Source organism: Anopheles coluzzii, chromosome 3 (genome assembly GCF_943734685.1).
Source record: "Anopheles coluzzii chromosome 3, AcolN3, whole genome shotgun sequence".
Classification (NCBI taxonomy): Eukaryota; Metazoa; Arthropoda; class Insecta; order Diptera; family Culicidae; genus Anopheles; species Anopheles coluzzii.
Window position 1 is genome coordinate 64,893,843 of NC_064671.1, and position 19,299 is coordinate 64,913,141.

At 42.0% G+C, this 19,299-nt stretch overlaps 1 protein-coding gene across 3 annotated transcripts in view; it reads right to left on the minus strand.

The window, feature by feature from the left end:
* LOC120955526 (serine-rich adhesin for platelets) overlaps positions 1-19,299 on the minus strand; it is a 70,969-nt gene that overhangs the window by 837 nt on the left and 50,833 nt on the right. For all 3 annotated transcript variants that reach the window (XM_040376474.2, XM_040376479.2, XM_040376480.2), the window contains 4 exons: positions 4,779-6,441; positions 473-1,506; positions 237-407; positions 41-158 (listed from right to left, as the gene is read on the minus strand). In XM_040376474.2, coding sequence (XP_040232408.2) covers positions 41-158; positions 237-407; positions 473-1,506; positions 4,779-6,441 — 2,986 coding nt within the window. The remainder of the gene's footprint in view (positions 1-40; positions 159-236; positions 408-472; positions 1,507-4,778; positions 6,442-19,299) is intronic.

The following is a 19,299-nucleotide window of genomic DNA, read 5'->3' on the forward strand; positions in this document are numbered from 1 at the left end:
TCGATTTGAAGGTATTGAGGGTCGTCGAACGCCTTCTTACCTTCTGCGGGCCAGCTTGAGCACGACCGGTCCTTCCTTGACGTTTTTGAACAGTGCGATCGTCTCGCAGTGGCTCATACCCTGCACGGCGGCATCGTTGATGGACAGAATTTCATCTCCTGTGAAGAGAAGCAACCAACAAGAGTAATTGATGAAGGACAAACCCGTCTGGGAGTTGATTTGAGCCCGCCTCTTACCCGCCATTAACGTTCCATCGAGTGCGGCCTGCCCGCTCGGGAAGACGGTCTTCACGTAGATGCCCATATTGCCGCGCGGTGAATCCCGACCGCCGACAATGCTGAAGCCGAGCGATTTCATCCCGGTGCCTTTGTAGAATGTGACCGTTAGATAGGTGCACTTGTGTATTCCTTTAGGATAGAAAAAAACGCATTAGAATAAGAGGAAATCAATAGGGATTCTTCCCTACACTTACCCTCGATGTAAGACGATCCCTCCTCGTTGATCAGTATCCGTACGCCCGCCTCAAACTTTGTACCATCGAGCGTGCAGTCGAGCTCGTCGCGCGCCCCACTCACATTGCTCTCCGTCTTGGACCGCTGCAGTGGCACGCTTGCCTCCGCCTTACTCTCCACCACACCGTCATCCGACTTTAGCCGGATGCGCTGCACCGATCGCGGGATGTCTTCCTCACTCTTCAGTGCCTTCGCACCGCGATACGCCGATCCGATCGGAACGTTCCGCCGTATCGTGTCGGAAATCACCTGCACCAGCACGGTCGGAGCGTGTCCTTCGGCGATGGACGCACGGGAACTGGCATTCCCATCGTCCGCCTCACCGTTTGCCCTCAGGTGACGTATCGATTGATTAATGCTGCCGTGCGAAACGGGCCTGTACAGTGAGTAAAGCCCCGTCTCGTTCGAATCGATCCGATGCTTCGGCTGCCCGTGATCACCACCGTTCGGCAACAGCTCCTCATCACTGTCCTTTATCAGCCGCTTTGACCCGAGTATCTGTGAGTACCCATTCTTCACTAGCGCCTCACACCGCTGCTTGCTAATCATTTGCCACTTTTCATCGTCACAGATCGTGTTCGAGATCGAGATGCGGTTCGCGTACACCGGCACATAGTCGGCCGGTGCGTAGATCGGTGTCAGCGGGAATGGTTTGGCTGGGCCGGCGGTGTTGCTGGGAGTGCTGGTGACGGCCGGCCCTTTGGATGACCGTGTCGGTGAGGACGACGATGATGAGGATGACGAAGAAGCTCCGGAGGAGGAGGAGCTGCCACCGATCGTGATCGCACCGGACGTGGCCGGCCGGGAATCGATCTTGATCTTTCGGTTGGCGTCAGAGTTGAACGTAGTTAACTCGTCATGTGCAATGACAAGGTCTACGACATTGTTGACAAATGTCGACAGGATACGCTGGACAGTGCTGGGAGACTGCAGGCCACGTAAATGATGCCCGTTTACGTTCACAATCTCGTCGCCGATGCGCAATCGGCCATCCCTGCGAAAGGGCGATAGGGGGAAAAGAGGAAAATGAGTAACGAAACAAAAGCGTGACATTATGGGCGAAGTATTTGGTTTACGCATAACGATCGTTTAATATGCAATGGCAACAATCACGTTTTGTGAGCTCCAGTTTTGTCAGGATGCGAGGATGTGTTTGTGAGTTGCAATATATGGCAAGTTTTGGAGGAATTCGTTTGCTTGAAGCTTTAAATGGTTGATTAATTACGGTCATCTTCAGTGTACTGAATTAGTGATGTACGTACTGAGTCCAAATAAGTGAGCGAGTTAATTCATTGCAGTGCATGAATTAAATAATTCGTGAGTTGCATAACTCTTTCGAGAGTTAAACATCGCTGAGTGACTGCACTCTCTGCGCTGATCTGTAGCTTACCCACAGCAAGTCAAATCATTCGTGAGTAAAACGACTTTATGAGTAAACGATAGAACGAGTTTTGTTCTATCTTTTCTCTATGCATGTGTGTACAAAAAATGGTAAAATTCCAACTATTCGAGTTCAAAGTTCAAAACTGTTCGAGTTATATAACAAAAACCAAAAATGTGTATTTTGCTGAAATCGATCATTGAACTCCAGACACATTCAGGCGAATTCTATTCTGAACTCGATTCGATTCGAGTCGAAAAAATGTATTCGAAAGTGATATTTTACATACAAATGAACACACAAAATTCATCAACTCGACGTCAAAACGACTCGATTATACTATAAGAATAGAATACGCCTGATTGTTTTTGTTTAGTGAAACGGTAACAAAAATATTGAAAATTATTTTTATCTTATTATCCGTTCACGTTTATACATTACCTTTAGCTTCAAACTCATCAAAAATCGTAAATTTTAAAGATTACTTTTTTTTCATTTGAAGCAACCAATCAGGGTACTTGGTGACCAAAAGAGTAATATCTGTAAGAAAAACTCTTCGAAAAATTAACAAAATTCCTCACCCAATGGGAATAAAAACCGCAAGCTCATATTGTTTTGGGAGAAGTATCAGATCGAACCCCTCTTTCGGCACGGTTGCTGCTTAGAACATTATACCTGCTTCTGCAAAACGTTTAGAAATTAGCTGAAATCGAGATTGCTGCACAAAGCACGAGTTTAAAGCACGAGTTAGATGGTACAAACGATTTCAAGCTTTCCATGAGGCAGCAGTGAATAGACTAGACTGCAGGTGAGCAAATAGTTCTGATTTTAGTCGCCATAGTAAAAGGGGATTTCTATGGAGATTGGCACACATTTTGAAAATATCAGAGGCCTATGTCCAAATGAAAATAATCTCCTACAAACATCATTTAGTGAAATGTTCCTTGTATTGATTAAAACTAATTTTGCTTTAAACTTTTTACTGTGTAGCGTAACTATTATCCCAATAAGAAATGAAAGGAACTGTTAACGATCTGATTTTTGTCTCATATAATTTCATATAAAAAATGAGTTGCGGTCCATGGTATTCTTTTTAGTAACAGGTTGGCTGATAAGTCCCCGGTCTAACAAAGAAAAACACATTTTTTTGTCAAAATTCGTTTTTATTATTCAACATAGTTCCCTTCAAGAGCGATACAACGATTATAACGACCTTCCAATTTTTTGATACCATTTTGGTAGTACTCCTTCGGTTTTGCCTCAAAATAGGCCTCAGTTTCGGCGACCACCTCTTCATTGCAGCCAAATTTTTTCCCTGCGAGCATCCTTTTGAGGTCTGAGAACAAGAAAAAGTCGCTGGGGGCCAGATCTGGAGAATGCGGTGGGTGGGGAAGCAATTCGAAGCCCAATTCATGAATTTTTGCCATCGTGCTCAATGACTTGTGGCACGGTGCGTTGTCTTGGTGGAACAACACTTTTTTCTTCTTCATATGGGGCCGTTTTGCCGCGATTTCGATCTTCAAACGCTCCAATAACGCCATATAATAGTCACTGTTGATGGTTTTTCCCTTCTCAAGATAATCGATAAAAATTATTCCATGCGCATCCCAAAACGAGTATTACGAGTTAACAGCTGCAAACACCGCTCAGAATCATCAACACGTTGTTGTTTTTGGTCAAATGTGAGCTCGCGCGGCACACATTTTGCACAGAGCTTCCGCATATCCAAATATTGATGAATGATATGACCAACACGTTCCTTTGATATCTTGAAAGATCCTTAAGGCCTCTGCTATCTCGATCAACTTCATTTTACGGTCATTCAAAATCATTTTGTGGATTTTTTTGATGTTTTCGTCGGTAACCACCTCTTTCGAGCGTCCACTGCGTTCACCGTCCTCCGTGCTCATTTCACCACGCTTGAATTTTGTTGAATTATTGTTGATTTCCCTGGGGCAGAGTCCGGAAACTCATTATCAAGCCAAGTTTTTGCTTCCACTGTATTTTTTCCCTTCAGAAAACAGTATTTTATCAAAACACAAAATTCCTTTTTTTCCATTTTTTTCACAATAACAAAAGTTGCTTGACAAAAGACGCTCTGTCTCACAAACTAATTGACATACAGACGTCAAATTTTGACACGAATCATTTAATACTAGCGGCGCCATCTATGTGTCAGACCAAGGACTTATCAGCCAACCTGTTAGCATTTTGGCCCGCGGGTTCGAATCAGTTTGACCTAGCTTATTTAAATAAATCGAGCAACTCTTTGAAAGTAAAACCTCGGCGAGTGATTAAGTTCTCAGTAGCTCACACACAGCGAATTAACTCTCTTGTAAGTTCGCTCTGAACGACCAGTAGATGACCCACGGTGAATTAAGTAATTCGTGATTTAAATAACTCTTTAGAGAGTTTATTCTCTCTTAAATGAATTAATTTATTTGTGAGTTGAATAACTCTTTCGAGAGCTGAATCATGAAATTAACTCATCGTGCCAATCATTAGTTAGCATCTAAAACTAAACAATTCTAAAAAAGAAGATAAATAAGCTGATAGGTGATTTAGATATTTGTAGTTACTAACAACTCGCTCACAGTAAACGATATCATTGTTGAGTTGAAGAACTCTTTCGCGAACATTTAGAGCGATCATCAATAACTAAAAAACTAAAATAACTCTTATGAGAGTTGAATCTTGTTGAGTTGAAACTAACTCTACAGTAGTTTGCCATGATTCTCAACTCTTAAACTCTTAAAGAGTGAGTTAAAGATTTAACTCGTCCTCTTGACTCATATTCTTTTTTAGGAGACCTTGATTCTACTGGCTTCAATTGCATATTAAAAGTCATGTAATCTGAAATTTAATGATCGCACGCAATAACTCACTTGTAAGCAATTCCTTCCGGATCGATCTCGGTGACCAGATAGCGCGTCTCGCACTCGCCCTCATCCAGCCCGATAGTTTGCGGCGTCAGCTCGATGCCGATCGTGTCGTCTCCCTGCTGCTTCACCAGCTTGATCTGCCGGAACCGACGCCGGATCGTACCGCAATCGAAGCCACCATTGGTGGCCGCAACGCCGGAAACGATCGACGACGAGGAGGAGGACAGCCGTCTCCGGCTACCGAACACGTACGATTGGTCCTTCGAGCGGATCGCATCCACATACGCATCACCTCCATTAAAGGACGCTCCCGACAGCTGCTGTTGCTGCTGCTGGTGATGATGGTGAGACAAGCTAACGCTACTGCTCAGCGACGTATTGCTCGCATCATCGATCTTATCCTCTGCGTGCCGGCCATCACTATCATACCCTGACTCGTTACTGCTCAGACAGCTGCTCAGTCGCTGATAGTTCAGCACAAAGCTGTGCTCCGTGTCGGTAAGCGTTTTGATGGAGTTGTTGCGTGACATGATGCCAACGTCACTGTTCGCACCGATCGATTTGCTATCGGTTGCGGAGGGCAGAAACACATCGCTACCACTCTCGCCAGAGATGTTGAGCTGCGAGTCGGTGATGGACACACTGTCGAGATCCGATCGAAGACTCACAATTGAACCACGGTTCCCAGTACGGAGCAAGTTCTCCTTGATACGGCTGTAGTTGATTACCGAGCCACCGTTCTCTTCCGGCAGTACCGAAAGCTTGGAGCGCAGGAACGCGTACGGGAAGTGATTCTTCTTGGAAAGCGAACCTTCCGGTGGGGTTGTCTGCTGACCGACACGTGCAATGTCGTCACAGCTGGAAGATTTGGTTGCTGTCGAGCTGGATGGGGAAGCGGAGGACGTCTCGGAGTTGGTTGCACCATTACCAGCCGCTCCTTTTGTCTGTTCGCCACGCAACCCCGTGAGATGGAGCTGTGAGGAAGAGGACGAACTTCCGACGGATGATTTCGTGTGTCCATTTGCTAGATTGACACCGTCGGTAGGATCATCACACTTCACGTAGGATGACGTATTGAGCTGACTCGTCGAACTGCTGCGGTACAGCATCTGTTGGTGTTCTATTTTGCTCAGGTCGGCCTGCGTTTGGGCCAGCGACATGTGATGCAGCAGTTGATGTGGTTGTTGGGAGTGTTGGGCCTGCTGTTGAGTTTGCTGCTGCTGCAAGAATTGTTGCTTCTGATATTGGTTCGACTTGTGGTTAAGCATACCCGTCGAACCCATGCGGTAGAAGAAATTTCGGAACGTACCGGACGATCGTTCCGAGTTAAGCTTGACCAGCGGGTCGTGCCCATTCGTAGCTGGACCACCGTTCGCGGAACGATGACTTTGGTATGCTTTTAGCGGGATGGTGGATTTTCCCTTCCGGCCACTCTCCTGATCGGCACCACAGATCGTACTGATGCACGGTTCCGACGAGGAAGCGATCGATGTGGCGGCCGCACTGATCGGCGACATGGAGAAGGTGGAGCTGGTGGTCGGCGGTGGCACTACAGGTGGGGCTACGGTGACAAGCGCAACGCTACCGGGGACGGCCAGCTTGTGGGCGTCGCTGCCACGACGAAGTAGATCGAACTTTTTGCCCATCTTGCGGCCCCATGTGAACACTGGATAGCGGGAAAAAGAGAAAACATAAAAGAGATTTGTTAGTGATTATTTCAAAAATGTAATGTATATTATTTCGAGCTGTAACATTTCTTTACGAAATTTAGATTAAATGAAATGTTTTTTTTTCTTAGATTGATACTCCATGTAGATATATTGTCAGCATTTTAATGTAATTTGCTAGGAAAAGCACATTAAAGAAAACTGTGTTTCATTATTTTAATATTCGTTTGAAGTTATGATTTCATCTTTTACTAAAGTAAAGAAGTAAAGAAGTAAAGAAGTAAAGAAGTAAAGAAGTAAAGAAGTAAAGAAGTAAAGAAGTAAATAAGTAAAGAAGTAAAGAAGTAAAGAAGTAAAGAAGTAAAGAAGTAAAGAAGTAAAGAAGTAAAGAAGTAAAGAAGTAAAGAAGTAAAGAAGTAAAGAAGTAAAGAAGTAAAGAAGTAAAGAAGTAAAGAAGTAAAGAAGTAAAGAAGTAAAGAAGTAAAGAAGTAAAGAAGTAAAGAAGTAAAGAAGTAAAGAAGTAAAGAAGTAAAGAAGTAAAGAAGTAAAGAAGTAAAGAAGTAAAGAAGTAAAGAAGTAAAGAAGTAAAGAAGTAAAGAAGTAAAGAAGTAAAGAAGTAAAGAAGTAAAGAAGTAAAGAAGTAAAGAAGTAAAGAAGTAAAGAAGTAAAGAAGTAAAGAAGTAAAGAAGTAAAGAAGTAAAGAAGTAAAGAAGTAAAGAAGTAAAGAAGTAAAGAAGTAAAGAAGTAAAGAAGTAAAGAAGTAAAGAAGTAAAGAAGTAAAGAAGTAAAGAAGTAAAGAAGTAAAGAATTTTAAAAAGGAAAAAAAGGACTACAGAACGAAATAACTAAAATAGTAAAGAAGTAAAGAAGTAAAGAAGTAAAGAAGTAAAGAATTTTAAAAAGGAAAAAAAGGACTACAGAACGAAATAACTAAAATAGTAAAGAAGTAAAGAACTGAAAAAGATTTAAAGAATTAAACGCACATAAGTTGACAATAAATTTTATCATACAAGTGTTTTTTTTTCAAAACTGTAAAGCAATCCGAAAAAAGGTAGTAATAAACATGAAATGGTCCACACAAAAGTATAAAAAAAGGGCGTATTGAACGGGAATTGTAAGCAAAACAACAATGGTTGCATTTTTTGCATTCACGTATGCACATTCCAGCATCAAAAACACATGGCAGCAAAGCAAACGATCCCAGTTTTGTTTCACAGCCGCCGCTGGATTCCCTTCCGGGATGAGATAAAAGCTCTATTGTGTCGAAAAAAAAAACGCTCCCTCCCACCCGCGCGGCATCATTGTGTGCTTTATGCTTACGAACCATTCCAGCCGTCCTGCCGTGGGGCAATCATTTGTCGATTTGTGATTTAAAGCTCTGCCCAGGGTTTCGATGCAGCTCTACAAAACGGCTCACCAGTGGTGTAAGAAGAATGGGAAAAAAGGTATGTAGATATATTGTCAGCATTTTAATGTAATTTGCTAGGAAAAGCACATTAAAGAAAACTGTGTTTCATTATTTTAATATTCGTTTGAAGATATGATTTCATCTTTCAAGTAAAGAAGTAAAGAAGTAAAGAAGTAAAGAAGTAAAGAAGTAAAGAAGTAAAGAAGTAAAGAAGTAAAGAAGTAAAGAAGTAAAGAAGTAAAGAAGTAAAGAAGTAAAAAAGTAAAGAAGTAAAGAAGTAAAGAAGTAAAGAAGTAAAGAAGTAAAGAAGTAAAGAAGTAAAGAAGTAAAGAAGTAAAGAAGTAAAGAAGTAAAGAAGTAAAGAAGTAAAGAAGTAAAGAAGTAAAGAAGTAAAGAAGTAAAGAAGTAAAGAAGTAAAGAAGTAAAGAAGTAAAGAAGTAAAGAAGTAAAGAAGTAAAGAAGTAAAGAAGTAAAGAAGTAAAGAAGTAAAGAAGTAAAGAAGTAAAGAAGTAAAGAAGTAAAGAAGTAAAGAAGTAAAGAATTTTAAAAAGGAAAAAAAGGACTACAGAACGAAATAACTAAAATAGTAAAGAAGTAAAGAACTGAAAAAGATTTAAAGAATTAAACGCACATAAGTTGACAATAAATTTTATCATACAAGTGTTTTTTTTTCAAAACTGTAAAGCAATCCGAAAAAAGGTAGTAATAAACATGAAATGGTCCACACAAAAGTATAAAAAAAGGGCGTATTGAACGGGAATTGTAAGCAAAACAACAATGGTTGCATTTTTTGCATTCACGTATGCACATTCCAGCATCAAAAACACATGGCAGCAAAGCAAACGATCCCAGTTTTGTTTCACAGCCGCCGCTGGATTCCCTTCCGGGATGAGATAAAAGCTCTATTGTGTCGAAAAAAAAAAACGCTCCCTCCCACCCGCGCGGCATCATTGTGTGCTTTATGCTTACGAACCATTCCAGCCGTCCTGCCGTGGGGCAATCATTTGTCGATTTGTGATTTAAAGCTCTGCCCAGGGTTTCGATGCAGCTCTACAAAACGGCTCACCAGTGGTGTAAGAAGAATGGGAAAAAAGGTGGAACAGTGAAAAATCCGGATTCTCCCCCCAGGGCGGGCATAGGGTGATATTGTTTGTGCGCGCGACTGCACAAAGACGTCCGCGCGAACGGCAAACTGCAGCAAACGGCTTGTGCTGCATCATCGGTCTCGGCACGCGGACCTTGAACCAGCCCGCAACGGCAATGATGCATTTAATGATCGGGAAGATTATTGGCGCATGCAGATGGATGCTGGATGTTTGTGTGTTGTTGTAACTCTATATTCCCGGGGCGCCATTTGGCAGACTGGGTGCCGGAGCAGGCTCTCTTTGCTGGCGATACATTGGAGCCAGGCCGACGCAGCTGAACGGTGGACGTCGAAATGGGTGACTGCATTTGCGCAGGAACGACGACGACGACCGGTGGCGTACGGCCCGACTGCATTGTAAGGTGTCGAGTTCCTAATGCGCCCAGACATGCGGAAAAATGTTTCGCTTTATTTTATTTCGCCCGGGTTTTGGACCGGGGCGACCTGAAGACGATCATATTTCGTGCCCTTTTCCCTGCCTTACGGTGGTGTGGCAAGGGCAGTCACAGAATGGGAAGTAAATTGAGAACTCATGCAACAATGAAAACATACTGGCAGCATATGGGCAAGGGAGGTTGCAATCCTGCAGCGGGTAAGGGTTGATTATGGTTCCAATAAAGGAGCTGTGAGCAATTGCAAACTGTCACTGTTCTTTGGCAGAAAGGAGGGAGCACTGGCAAAATCCGGGTACCGGAGCCGCAGAGTAACGTGAGATCAATTTGGCTGACACACAGGATGGCTTTCAAGGACAATGCTTTTTTTCTTCCTTTGTTGTAATCTCTTTTTTTTTAACGAGAAAATGATGAAGAGTTCGATTTGAAACAGGTGATTTTGAAGAAATATTCAAAACCTTTTGTCTAAACTGTACAAACTTTAGTAGCGAATACGTCGAACTCCCATAAAAACAATTGAGTTCCAGTTGGATGGATTTGATGAATTAGTTTCGAATCACTTACGAGTATCAAGTAGCTCAGACTCGAAAGAAGTTAATATACACATAAAACAACGCTTGACACATTGGAATTGAAAGGACATTATTAACTAACCAAATGCTCAAGAACAAAACCAACAAACACAATAATTAATTATATTATAATTATATTATTATAAACAAATGACAATAACTTTAAACTCAATAACTTTAAACCTAAAGAACTAGATAACGAAAAGATATAAAACAAAGTTGACTACCAAAATAATATGAATAATGTTCTATCAAATAATGTTCTAATGGACATCACAACACAGTGACTGCTGAACTGAAGGCGTAGAAAAGAAGCTAAAATAAAACAATGATCTAGAAGTTTACAACACAAATGCTCTAAATAACTCCTGATCGAAGGAATTGATGGACGGAAGAACTGAAAAACTTGAAATTGGACTAACTAAGGAATTTATGGACTAATACAACACAATGAAATTCTGAACTGACGGACAAAAGATGACAAGAACTGAAGGTATTGACAAGAAGATAATAGACATTTATTAAGAACTAAATAACTAAGGATCTAATAAAATCATAGAACAAATTATCATAAATAATAGCAGAATGAAGGAACGGATTGACTAAAGAACAGAAGAGCTGAAAAATTGAGGAATTGAAGAAGAGAAAATTGAAAGAGCTTAGTTTATACAGAACTAAATAATTAAACAAGCACGAATCAACACAAATGAATTCACGAGCTGAAGTATGGAAAAGTGGAAGAACTGAATAACTCACGATTTTAAGCACAAAAAAATCTAAACAACTCATAAACTCCTTTGAAAAGGAAAAAAAAAAGGAAATCATCCCATTTGCCCATTCAAAAATGATGAACAACTTGTTGAATTTAAAACCTCCCCCAGTTCAATGTCTGAGCTAATGCGAATAACCTACATGGACGATCAGCTCCTTTCAATACAAGTTTCGTCGTTCGTGAGCCATATCGCTTGCAGCTTAAACGATCTTGACAATTCCCATTCGCAATTAGATCATTGCCCAGCCATAAATGTAGCCCAAGGTATAACTGTTCAACCGACCACCACACAACAGCCGCGAGAGTTGCCTATGTGGACCTTACCGGTTGGTGAAATGGATCACGCTGAAGAACAACATCTCGTACCCATATGCCGTCCCTCCTATTTAGAGCTAATAGGTGCAGGCAGGCTTGATGGATAAGGAGCCTGATAGCTTGATCTGCTCGATCTTGCCGCAAAACGAGAGCTCTCAGACCCCAGATACCAGATTCCTAGAAACGCATTTGACAGGCTGGTCAACCGAAAGCACCGTTAGCGGTATACCCTCCTCTCCTGCCATCTGCCTTATATGGGAGGGCTGCCGTAGGAAGCTGTAGGATGGAACTCGATGCGTTCCAATAAATCATTGCCAGGTGAAAGAGAGGGTAGATACAACGTACGGCGGGAGAGTTCTATTCCTTCATTCCCGTTCAACATTGTGCGCTTAGACATGAGCCGGCCGGACGATCGTACGACGAAAAACGATCGGATGACAAATTTCTGTCCCAACTGCGAGGATCTTTGGGGCTCCAGTAGGGAAATGTTCCAGCTGAATGCGTAACAGAGTGTGCATGGCACACACACTCACACCGAAGGTTAATGATCCTGTCAAAATAGTATCACGCACCCTGCGAGGAACTTGCCGTGATAAAGCGAACACGGAAAGTAAAATCTGTTAACGATCTGTTGCGGGGTGCGACATCCCGCTGGGTTCAGCTGCTGCCAGCTCCCGGCATCGCATCGCAAGGAAGGGAGGACCGGTTTTTGGCTGATTGCCAAGAATAGAATAATTATTATTTCCCTCCCGCCGCGCCAGACCAGGTGGATTGGAACGCGCGCGGGCACGCGCACACACACGCACACACACGGTTTCGATTTATGGCTCCCGTTGCTGGACGATGGATGTTCAACGCCGCCGAATCGGTTGCGTCCGACGTCTGTACGCCAGCACAAACCGAGTAGGATACGTTAAGTGCAATTAGGCGATTGATTTTATTGGAGATGCTGGGTTTAATTATGATTTAGGTCGCAGCGGGTGAAATGTGGACGGACCGGATCCGGACGACAACAACACCCGATGGATGGATCGATGGGCCAGTTCGGTTGCGTTCGGTTTTGTTTGCGTTGGCTTACTTGGTGAAAACGTTTGCAATGCAATCAAAATTGCACTAGGTTGAAATGAGGTAGCTATTCTATGTCAGGCTTGAATTGCTCAATGCTAAAAGACCTATTTGTTTCACCTTAATCGGGTTTTTGCGGAGCATTTGATCGGTAGCACAGCACATTTAATAGCCCATAATTAGATGGAACTTGGAACGGGGGTTTTATGTTACATCGTAAAAGTATGAGAAATTGTAAACTGTTGTCGGCAAAGTTGGGATGTGCGGCATTGTGTGTCGTGTTGTTTACTGGAGCATTACGTCGAATGTATTACAGGACGTTCCTCTTCAAAGTGTGAGCTTTGGGCTGATATTCTATACCTACATGTAGCTCAGTGCTCTACATAGTATACAAGAAAATTAATACAAATTTGCAATATATATTAAATCTATCAACAGAGTTGTGTTGTCATAAAGTATGAACAAAAATAGATAATACTATCGCTTTGCATAGTACCAGAAACGGGTAGGATTATGTTGAGAAAATGGAGCTTTTTGGAATATGTGGAACCACATGTAAAGCTAAAGAAGTTATATAGGAGCTATGTTGAGTACATTGCGTATTAAAAAGGATGTGGGGCAACACATACCGTGAAAAGCCACATTGAGCTACACTTAAAGAGAGCATATGAAGCTGTAGATTGAGCTACATTGAGCCACAATAAAGGAATTATAAGGGGATACATTCATCATGTAGACATTGAAGACATTGACACTCTACATTGCATTAAATTCTAAAAGGTACTTTAACGGTGGAGAGTTATTTTACGGTGTATTGATCTACGAGTAGCATTGCGATACATTAAAAGGGCTAACTTGGAGCTGCTGTGAGTAAAAATGGGTTACATGACGTAGACAGTGTTGATTTACATTAAAAAAGCAACATTGAGTATGTGGTGCCACATTGAATTTGTAAAACACCTTGAGTTGAACGAGCTATGTTCACCGTATGAAACTGTTTGATTTTCACCGAAAAAAACTAAAGGACCTAAAATGAACGTGTGGAGCTATATTCGGCCTGTGCTGAGTTAAAATGAAGGAAGTATTTGAAGCGTGAGCAACTCCTTTCAGGTAAACTGAGATACATTAGAGCAGCGGTTGGCAAAGTCCGGCCCGCGGGTCAAATGCGGCCCACAGCAACATTAAATCTGTGCTCATTCAAAATACAATAAAGTCTCGATTCAATGATTTTTTTAAAATTAATACCTTTACATGCATCTTTCACCAGCTAAATTTTGTGGGTCGATGTATATAGTGACAATGTAAAAATGACTTACACTTTTGTAAGTCATAAAATTCATACCAGATTCTTTTTATCTGCCGAATCGATGTCTACAACATCTTGAAGTAGTAAAATTACATTTATCTTAGTTGAGTTGAAATATGTTTTTCATCTTTTTGATAACCGCACGTAAACGCTTTTCAAAGCCATTGCAAACCGCAAGTACAACTTCGTCGAAGCTTTATGGTTTGAAGCTGAACCGTGTTGAAAGCAAACACTGCCTTTAGTCGATATAGTTCCCCAAATCAACCCAGATGATGAATTTTGACTTCGTTTGACTGCTTGTATACCATGAAGCCGTTAAATGTTGGTATATTAAGAAATGCTCCATAAATACGATCATTTTGCCTGTTCAAAGCAACCACCAAGGCAATCAATTTTTTATCAAAAAAAAAAGTTGTTACCTTCATACAACTGATCTAACTACCGTACTACTATTACAATTAGTATTAATAATAGGAATTCACTAATCTTTTACCTTGCTTGCTTGCTTGCTTTACATTATTACATAAAAAAACAATATCACCATTCGTATTGCTTGATATCATTATCCAATTATTTGGTTTGAAATCATTTATATAGTAATAATTTTTGTGCTAAATTGACTGGCCTGCGGCTCTTGATCATTTACAAATTTTGGCCCTTTACCTCAAAAGTTTGCCGATCGCTGCTTTAGAGGATCTACTTTGAGTGTGTGGAGTTGCTTTGAGCAATATTGAACTAAATTAAATGAGGTTTATGGAGCTAAATTAACTTACATTTAAGATTGAGTAGTTGGAACAACACTGAACATGTGGAGCTACTTTGAGCTACGCTGTGCGGGTGGAACTACACGAAGCGTTCAAAATCAATTTAAAAAGCCGGGGTACATTGTCCATACTCGTTAGTGTAATTTCGATTTTCACTAGCGCATTTGGCGGCGGCTGATTTTTTTAGCCAGCTTTAGCTTTTATTGGTTATCGAAGGAATCGCCATGCCGTATCTCAAATTCAAGTATTTTCTTCACCGTTTTTTATGAAAAAATTGTTGAAATACTTGCACAACATATTTTATTATCATATACAAAGCTTTTCCAGTCTAGTTTAAGTAAAAAACATGGAAAAATAACCTATTTTCTGAAGCAACTTCAAATTGTTTGGCAAAATGCTTCGGTAAGCCGCCGCTAGATGCGCTAGTGAAAATCAAAATTACACTAACGAGTATGGACAATGTACCCCTGCCTTAATGTAAATTTCACTCGTTTTCGTTCATGTGGCTTCTCACCACAACCCTTCTAATCACTTCATCACAAATTTAAAGGCGTTTCTATTCGTATAACTATCAGCGCTTAGACTTCAATGTAACGATATTGACTAACGGTCTGCCTTACAGGACTGAAATTGCACTTTGTGATGTGATTGAACTAAATTATTGTAGAACATAAAGTCTCAAACGCAGAATAATAAAAAAAAATACATAAAAACCCCAGGGCATTATTTGCTTATCCTGCAAGATGTTCCAACTTGCGTGGTAAAGCTTCGAGCGTGAAGAATCGAAAGCACCACTGAACGCAACACTTATTCTACTAGGTGTGTACTAGCAAGCCTTGAAAGCTTCAATTAAATCACAACTTTATTGCAAAATCTCTTACCACTTCCTATAACAGGGTTGCCCTTTTACTTTCACGGTATGTAAAGGACGTAGAAACTCAATACCACATACAGGCATACAGCCCAGGCAAGAACAAAAGCATTCTCAATCGCAGCAGAAAAGGGCCATCAAAATGCATTTCTACCCATACAGAAAGGGAAGGCCACCCTTTTTGCTCGGCTTCAGTGGTGCCCCCCCTGAGGGTGGTGAAACGATTGCAACTCACCATCAATGCTTTTTTTTCTAGCTCACCGAATCAACGTACAGCGGATGTGCGGCTACGGAAAACACAACACACCCCCGGACGGCTTCGGGAAAGTCAGCACGTTTTGCATTCTTTGCGTATGAGTTCTTGTTTTTTTTTGGGGAGGGTTGTTTAGTACCCACTGTGTTATTACAACGCGTCACGCGTTTACGTCCGATCGAAATACCGATGGAATGTGCTGGTTGTTTGGAAAAAAGACCCATCGACCAGTCGTTCTATCGGTTGTGTGCCATCAAGCGAAGTTTCGCGTTATACTTTTGGTGTCCACCGTACCGAATCGAATTGTACATCATCAGCGTCCCCTTCCCGCTTCACCATCATCTCTTTGGAGCAAAAAACCACTCCAAATGGCAGCCGTCTCCCGCCTCGAAAATGTGTCTGTGAACAGAGGTTAAAAACCGGAAACTGCTGACGAAACGAGCCACCGTCAACACCAGCATTTCGGAGAGTGATCGACAGAGAGCGAGAGAGGTAACGCGTTTTTGTAGAACGGTAGCCCTGGTTAGAAACAACGGCCGAACCGGATCTAACCTTTTCCGGTCCGGCGTCCGATGTCTGCGCCCGAAATGCACCGGTTTGGCAGTTAGGGAATTCGTGTGGGAGGGAATTTTGGACCGCCAACGAGTGCACATTTTGGGTGAGACGAGTCCAGAGTGTTGTTATTGTTCTGCCCTTTTGTGTAACATTCAATCGAACTCAGGTTTGGTTTTAGTTTTCTACCTCTACCCCCTTAAAAAAACGGGGTGGAGTAAAAATTCGGTCCGGTTCATTAGCTTTCACTAACAAAACTTCGTTCGGGGACGAGCGTCCAACCTTTCGTCCAACTCAGCAGCCACGCTAGGGAGCTCTTTGGAGAGGGGTCTACTACAACTGCACCGAATTATGCTCATGGTAGTGTGGATTGTAGCAGACATTCCCTAAGAGGGTTTTTTCTGCCCACCGTACCGGCTAAAGCGCAAAGGTCTAATGGTTCGTGAACCGATGCGCTTTAACACTGGAGCTGTGGATGAGTGTTTTGTTACGCACCTTCCCGGCTGACTTCAGCACTGACTACGTAGTGGTTGTGTGTGGGCCTAAACCATGTTTTCGAAGTGCTTTAAATGCTACCGTCCACTAGATGGCGTCCACCCCACAACGAGTGAGCACTGTTAGGACAACTCCCATCAGCAACAGCAACACATCATAAACACGGCGTGCTGTTCAAGGTCTCGCCCGTTTGCCCATTCGACAACAGGCAACGGGAGTAGTTTAATTGATAATTAGGAAGCGAATTGTTTCGGCTACATACAAATGGCCATTATTGTCGATCGACCAGCACGACTGGAGAGGGAAGACCCGGCGCCAAACCATCACCGATCTGTTGCAATTAGACGGGGAATTGTGTGCTCCGCGAGCATGCCTTTCCCCCGCTTGTGCCTCAAGCATCTTTGCATCGCTGTGTGTGTGTGTGTGCTTCCCGCGGGTGCGTTAAACGCTAGATTGGTTGCCAGTCGAGCCGGATGCTTTCTTTTGATGCGGCTAATTGATGTGTTTTCCGGAATGTTTGATGCTCAAGTGTAGCCGTCGCCGCCAGTAGTGCCAGTGTGCTGGCTTCCGTCCTTTTGCAACGTGTGCTACTGCAATGTGTCTGTACACGCGCGCGCGCGCGAAGATTAGAGAAGGATTGGGAGACGGAAAAGGACAGGGTAGGCAGATCCCGAGGGAATGGACAGAGGTGCACGTAAGTGCACGTTTGAAAGCGATGATGCTGGGGCGAAATAATAATTTCCACCCGGTGCGGGCACGAGCCCACTGGCACGGAGGAAGCAAAGCACACCGAAAGGAGGGAACATCGAGTGGGTCATTAATTGCACAGCACTGGTATGGTATGCATCTTCTCCAATGCATTCCACCGTTTGGTGGGGCCAGACTGCAGGGGGGCATGATGGTGCGCTTTTGTTTCTTGCTCTTGCTACCAAAGAAAAATGTGCACCACGCTATAGGCGATGCACATTCTGCAGAAAGCGCGTGTGTTGTTTTGATGACTGCAGGGGCTGGGGGGGGGGGGGGACGAATGAACGGCATCATTGGAGAGCCCTGGATGGTACGAATAATGTTGCAAATGTTTGGGGCCCTCTAATGTAATTAGCACTTCGTGTGGCAGTCCGATGGTGTATCAGTAATTTTGCCTTTGGGCGTAATGTTGATGCTACACGTGTGAGGTAGCTTCGAGGGTATTAATGTTTACGTTTTGTTCGTTCACACTGCGCCATTAGAGGCGGTGTGCGGTTCACGTGTGTACTGAGGGACTTTTTCGGCGAATAAATGTTGTGTTATCGCATTAGCATGATCAGCTCTTGGTAATCACAAACAAGGAATATAAGCTAAGTAGGGTTCAGGTTTGAGGAATAGTGCAGCACACGTTATGGTTCAGATCTAACATACGTTGTTCAGCTTTAGGAATTACATCAAGTCAACATCGTAGTGTACACACTAGATTCATAGAATAACCCAAGCAATGAACAAACTAGGGGTTATCCATACATCACGTAACCGAACTTTTTACTAAAACACTCTCTTTTGCGATTAAAACACTAATCCAGCGACGAGGCTTTAACTTTTGTCAAATCATGTTAGTTTTCGGGCGTTTGGCTACATAATGCCAAATAAGATTGGTAAAAGTTTTGTAAAAGATATGCCAACATGTGACAGCGAATGTCAGCTTTGGTTTAATTGCTTCCCTAATCTTCAGAATGGTTTGAATTATACATGTGACTGTATAAGTTGCAGAACTTTGTGAGGCCTTTGTTGTTTGATAGAGACAAAGTAAATTATGGAATCCTTTTCAATATCAATGCACAGCCTTTTTATATTTTATTTCTTCAACTAAAATAACTACAACAACAACTGCTAGTACTACTACTATTACAGTTTTCCCAGTTACATTTCAATAAATCAAAACATTAATTTTGTTAATTATACAACAACCACAAGAAACCGTGCCGAATCTGACAGTTGCTTATCGAAGGCGAAAATTGTGTTATTGAATGGGACAGAGTAGCTTACACCATTTGACGTGTGAGCAAGTGGTAGACAGCGGTGTCTATTCAAAACGACTATTGTTATAAACACGTGGACAGTTGTTTATTATGCTGGTAAACCCTGTAATATTCATTTAAGAGATTTCATGGAGAAAATTTTGTTGTTTTCATCTTTTTAGCGACATTAAACTTTAAGCACAAACACTTCTTATTCTTGACTATTCTTCGTTTTCATCTTCATATTGATATTCACATCATTCTTCTTATTTAGTATAACAATTGGAGTTGCGTATTGTTCGCTGAAAGATGCGAGCCATTTCACATTTGAACCCATGATGTCGTTAGGTCATATGACTTGGCTACTGTACTACGCATCAAGAGCACAGGGTGCAGCAGTGTTAAACAGGGGGAAAACTGTCACTTGTACTGTCTGATGTCGATGTCGATGATGAGCGTCGATTATCTGATTCAAACGGAAAAGTGTCAAACAAAACCGCTATATACGAATGGAAACAAAATCGATATTGTATAAGCTTGTTAGAGACTTCTTTCGTTGACTTGAGACAATTTGACAGTAATTGATCTGAAATGCATTCGTTTGTCAAAACAAACTGCAATGCGAAATGCAGGAAGTATCGTAAAATTTTATCATTATTTTTACGTATGGCGTATAATTGGTCTCCGTTTGAGGCAATGCAAATGTCCTTTGTACAGTCAGATGTATCAAACCATCGAGTTGTCAAACACGGATCATAATAGAAAATCAGCATTTTGTATGTGTATTTCACACTTTTCCTCAAACACGCCAGTCACATAATTGGTCCCATAATCTCATCATAAATGACCATGCAGTGCAAACAACTAACAACGATTATACCTGTTTAACGTTACGTAGTTTATGGACGTCCCCATCAAAAACCCCAAATATGCTATTTTTGTTTGTTAAACAATAGA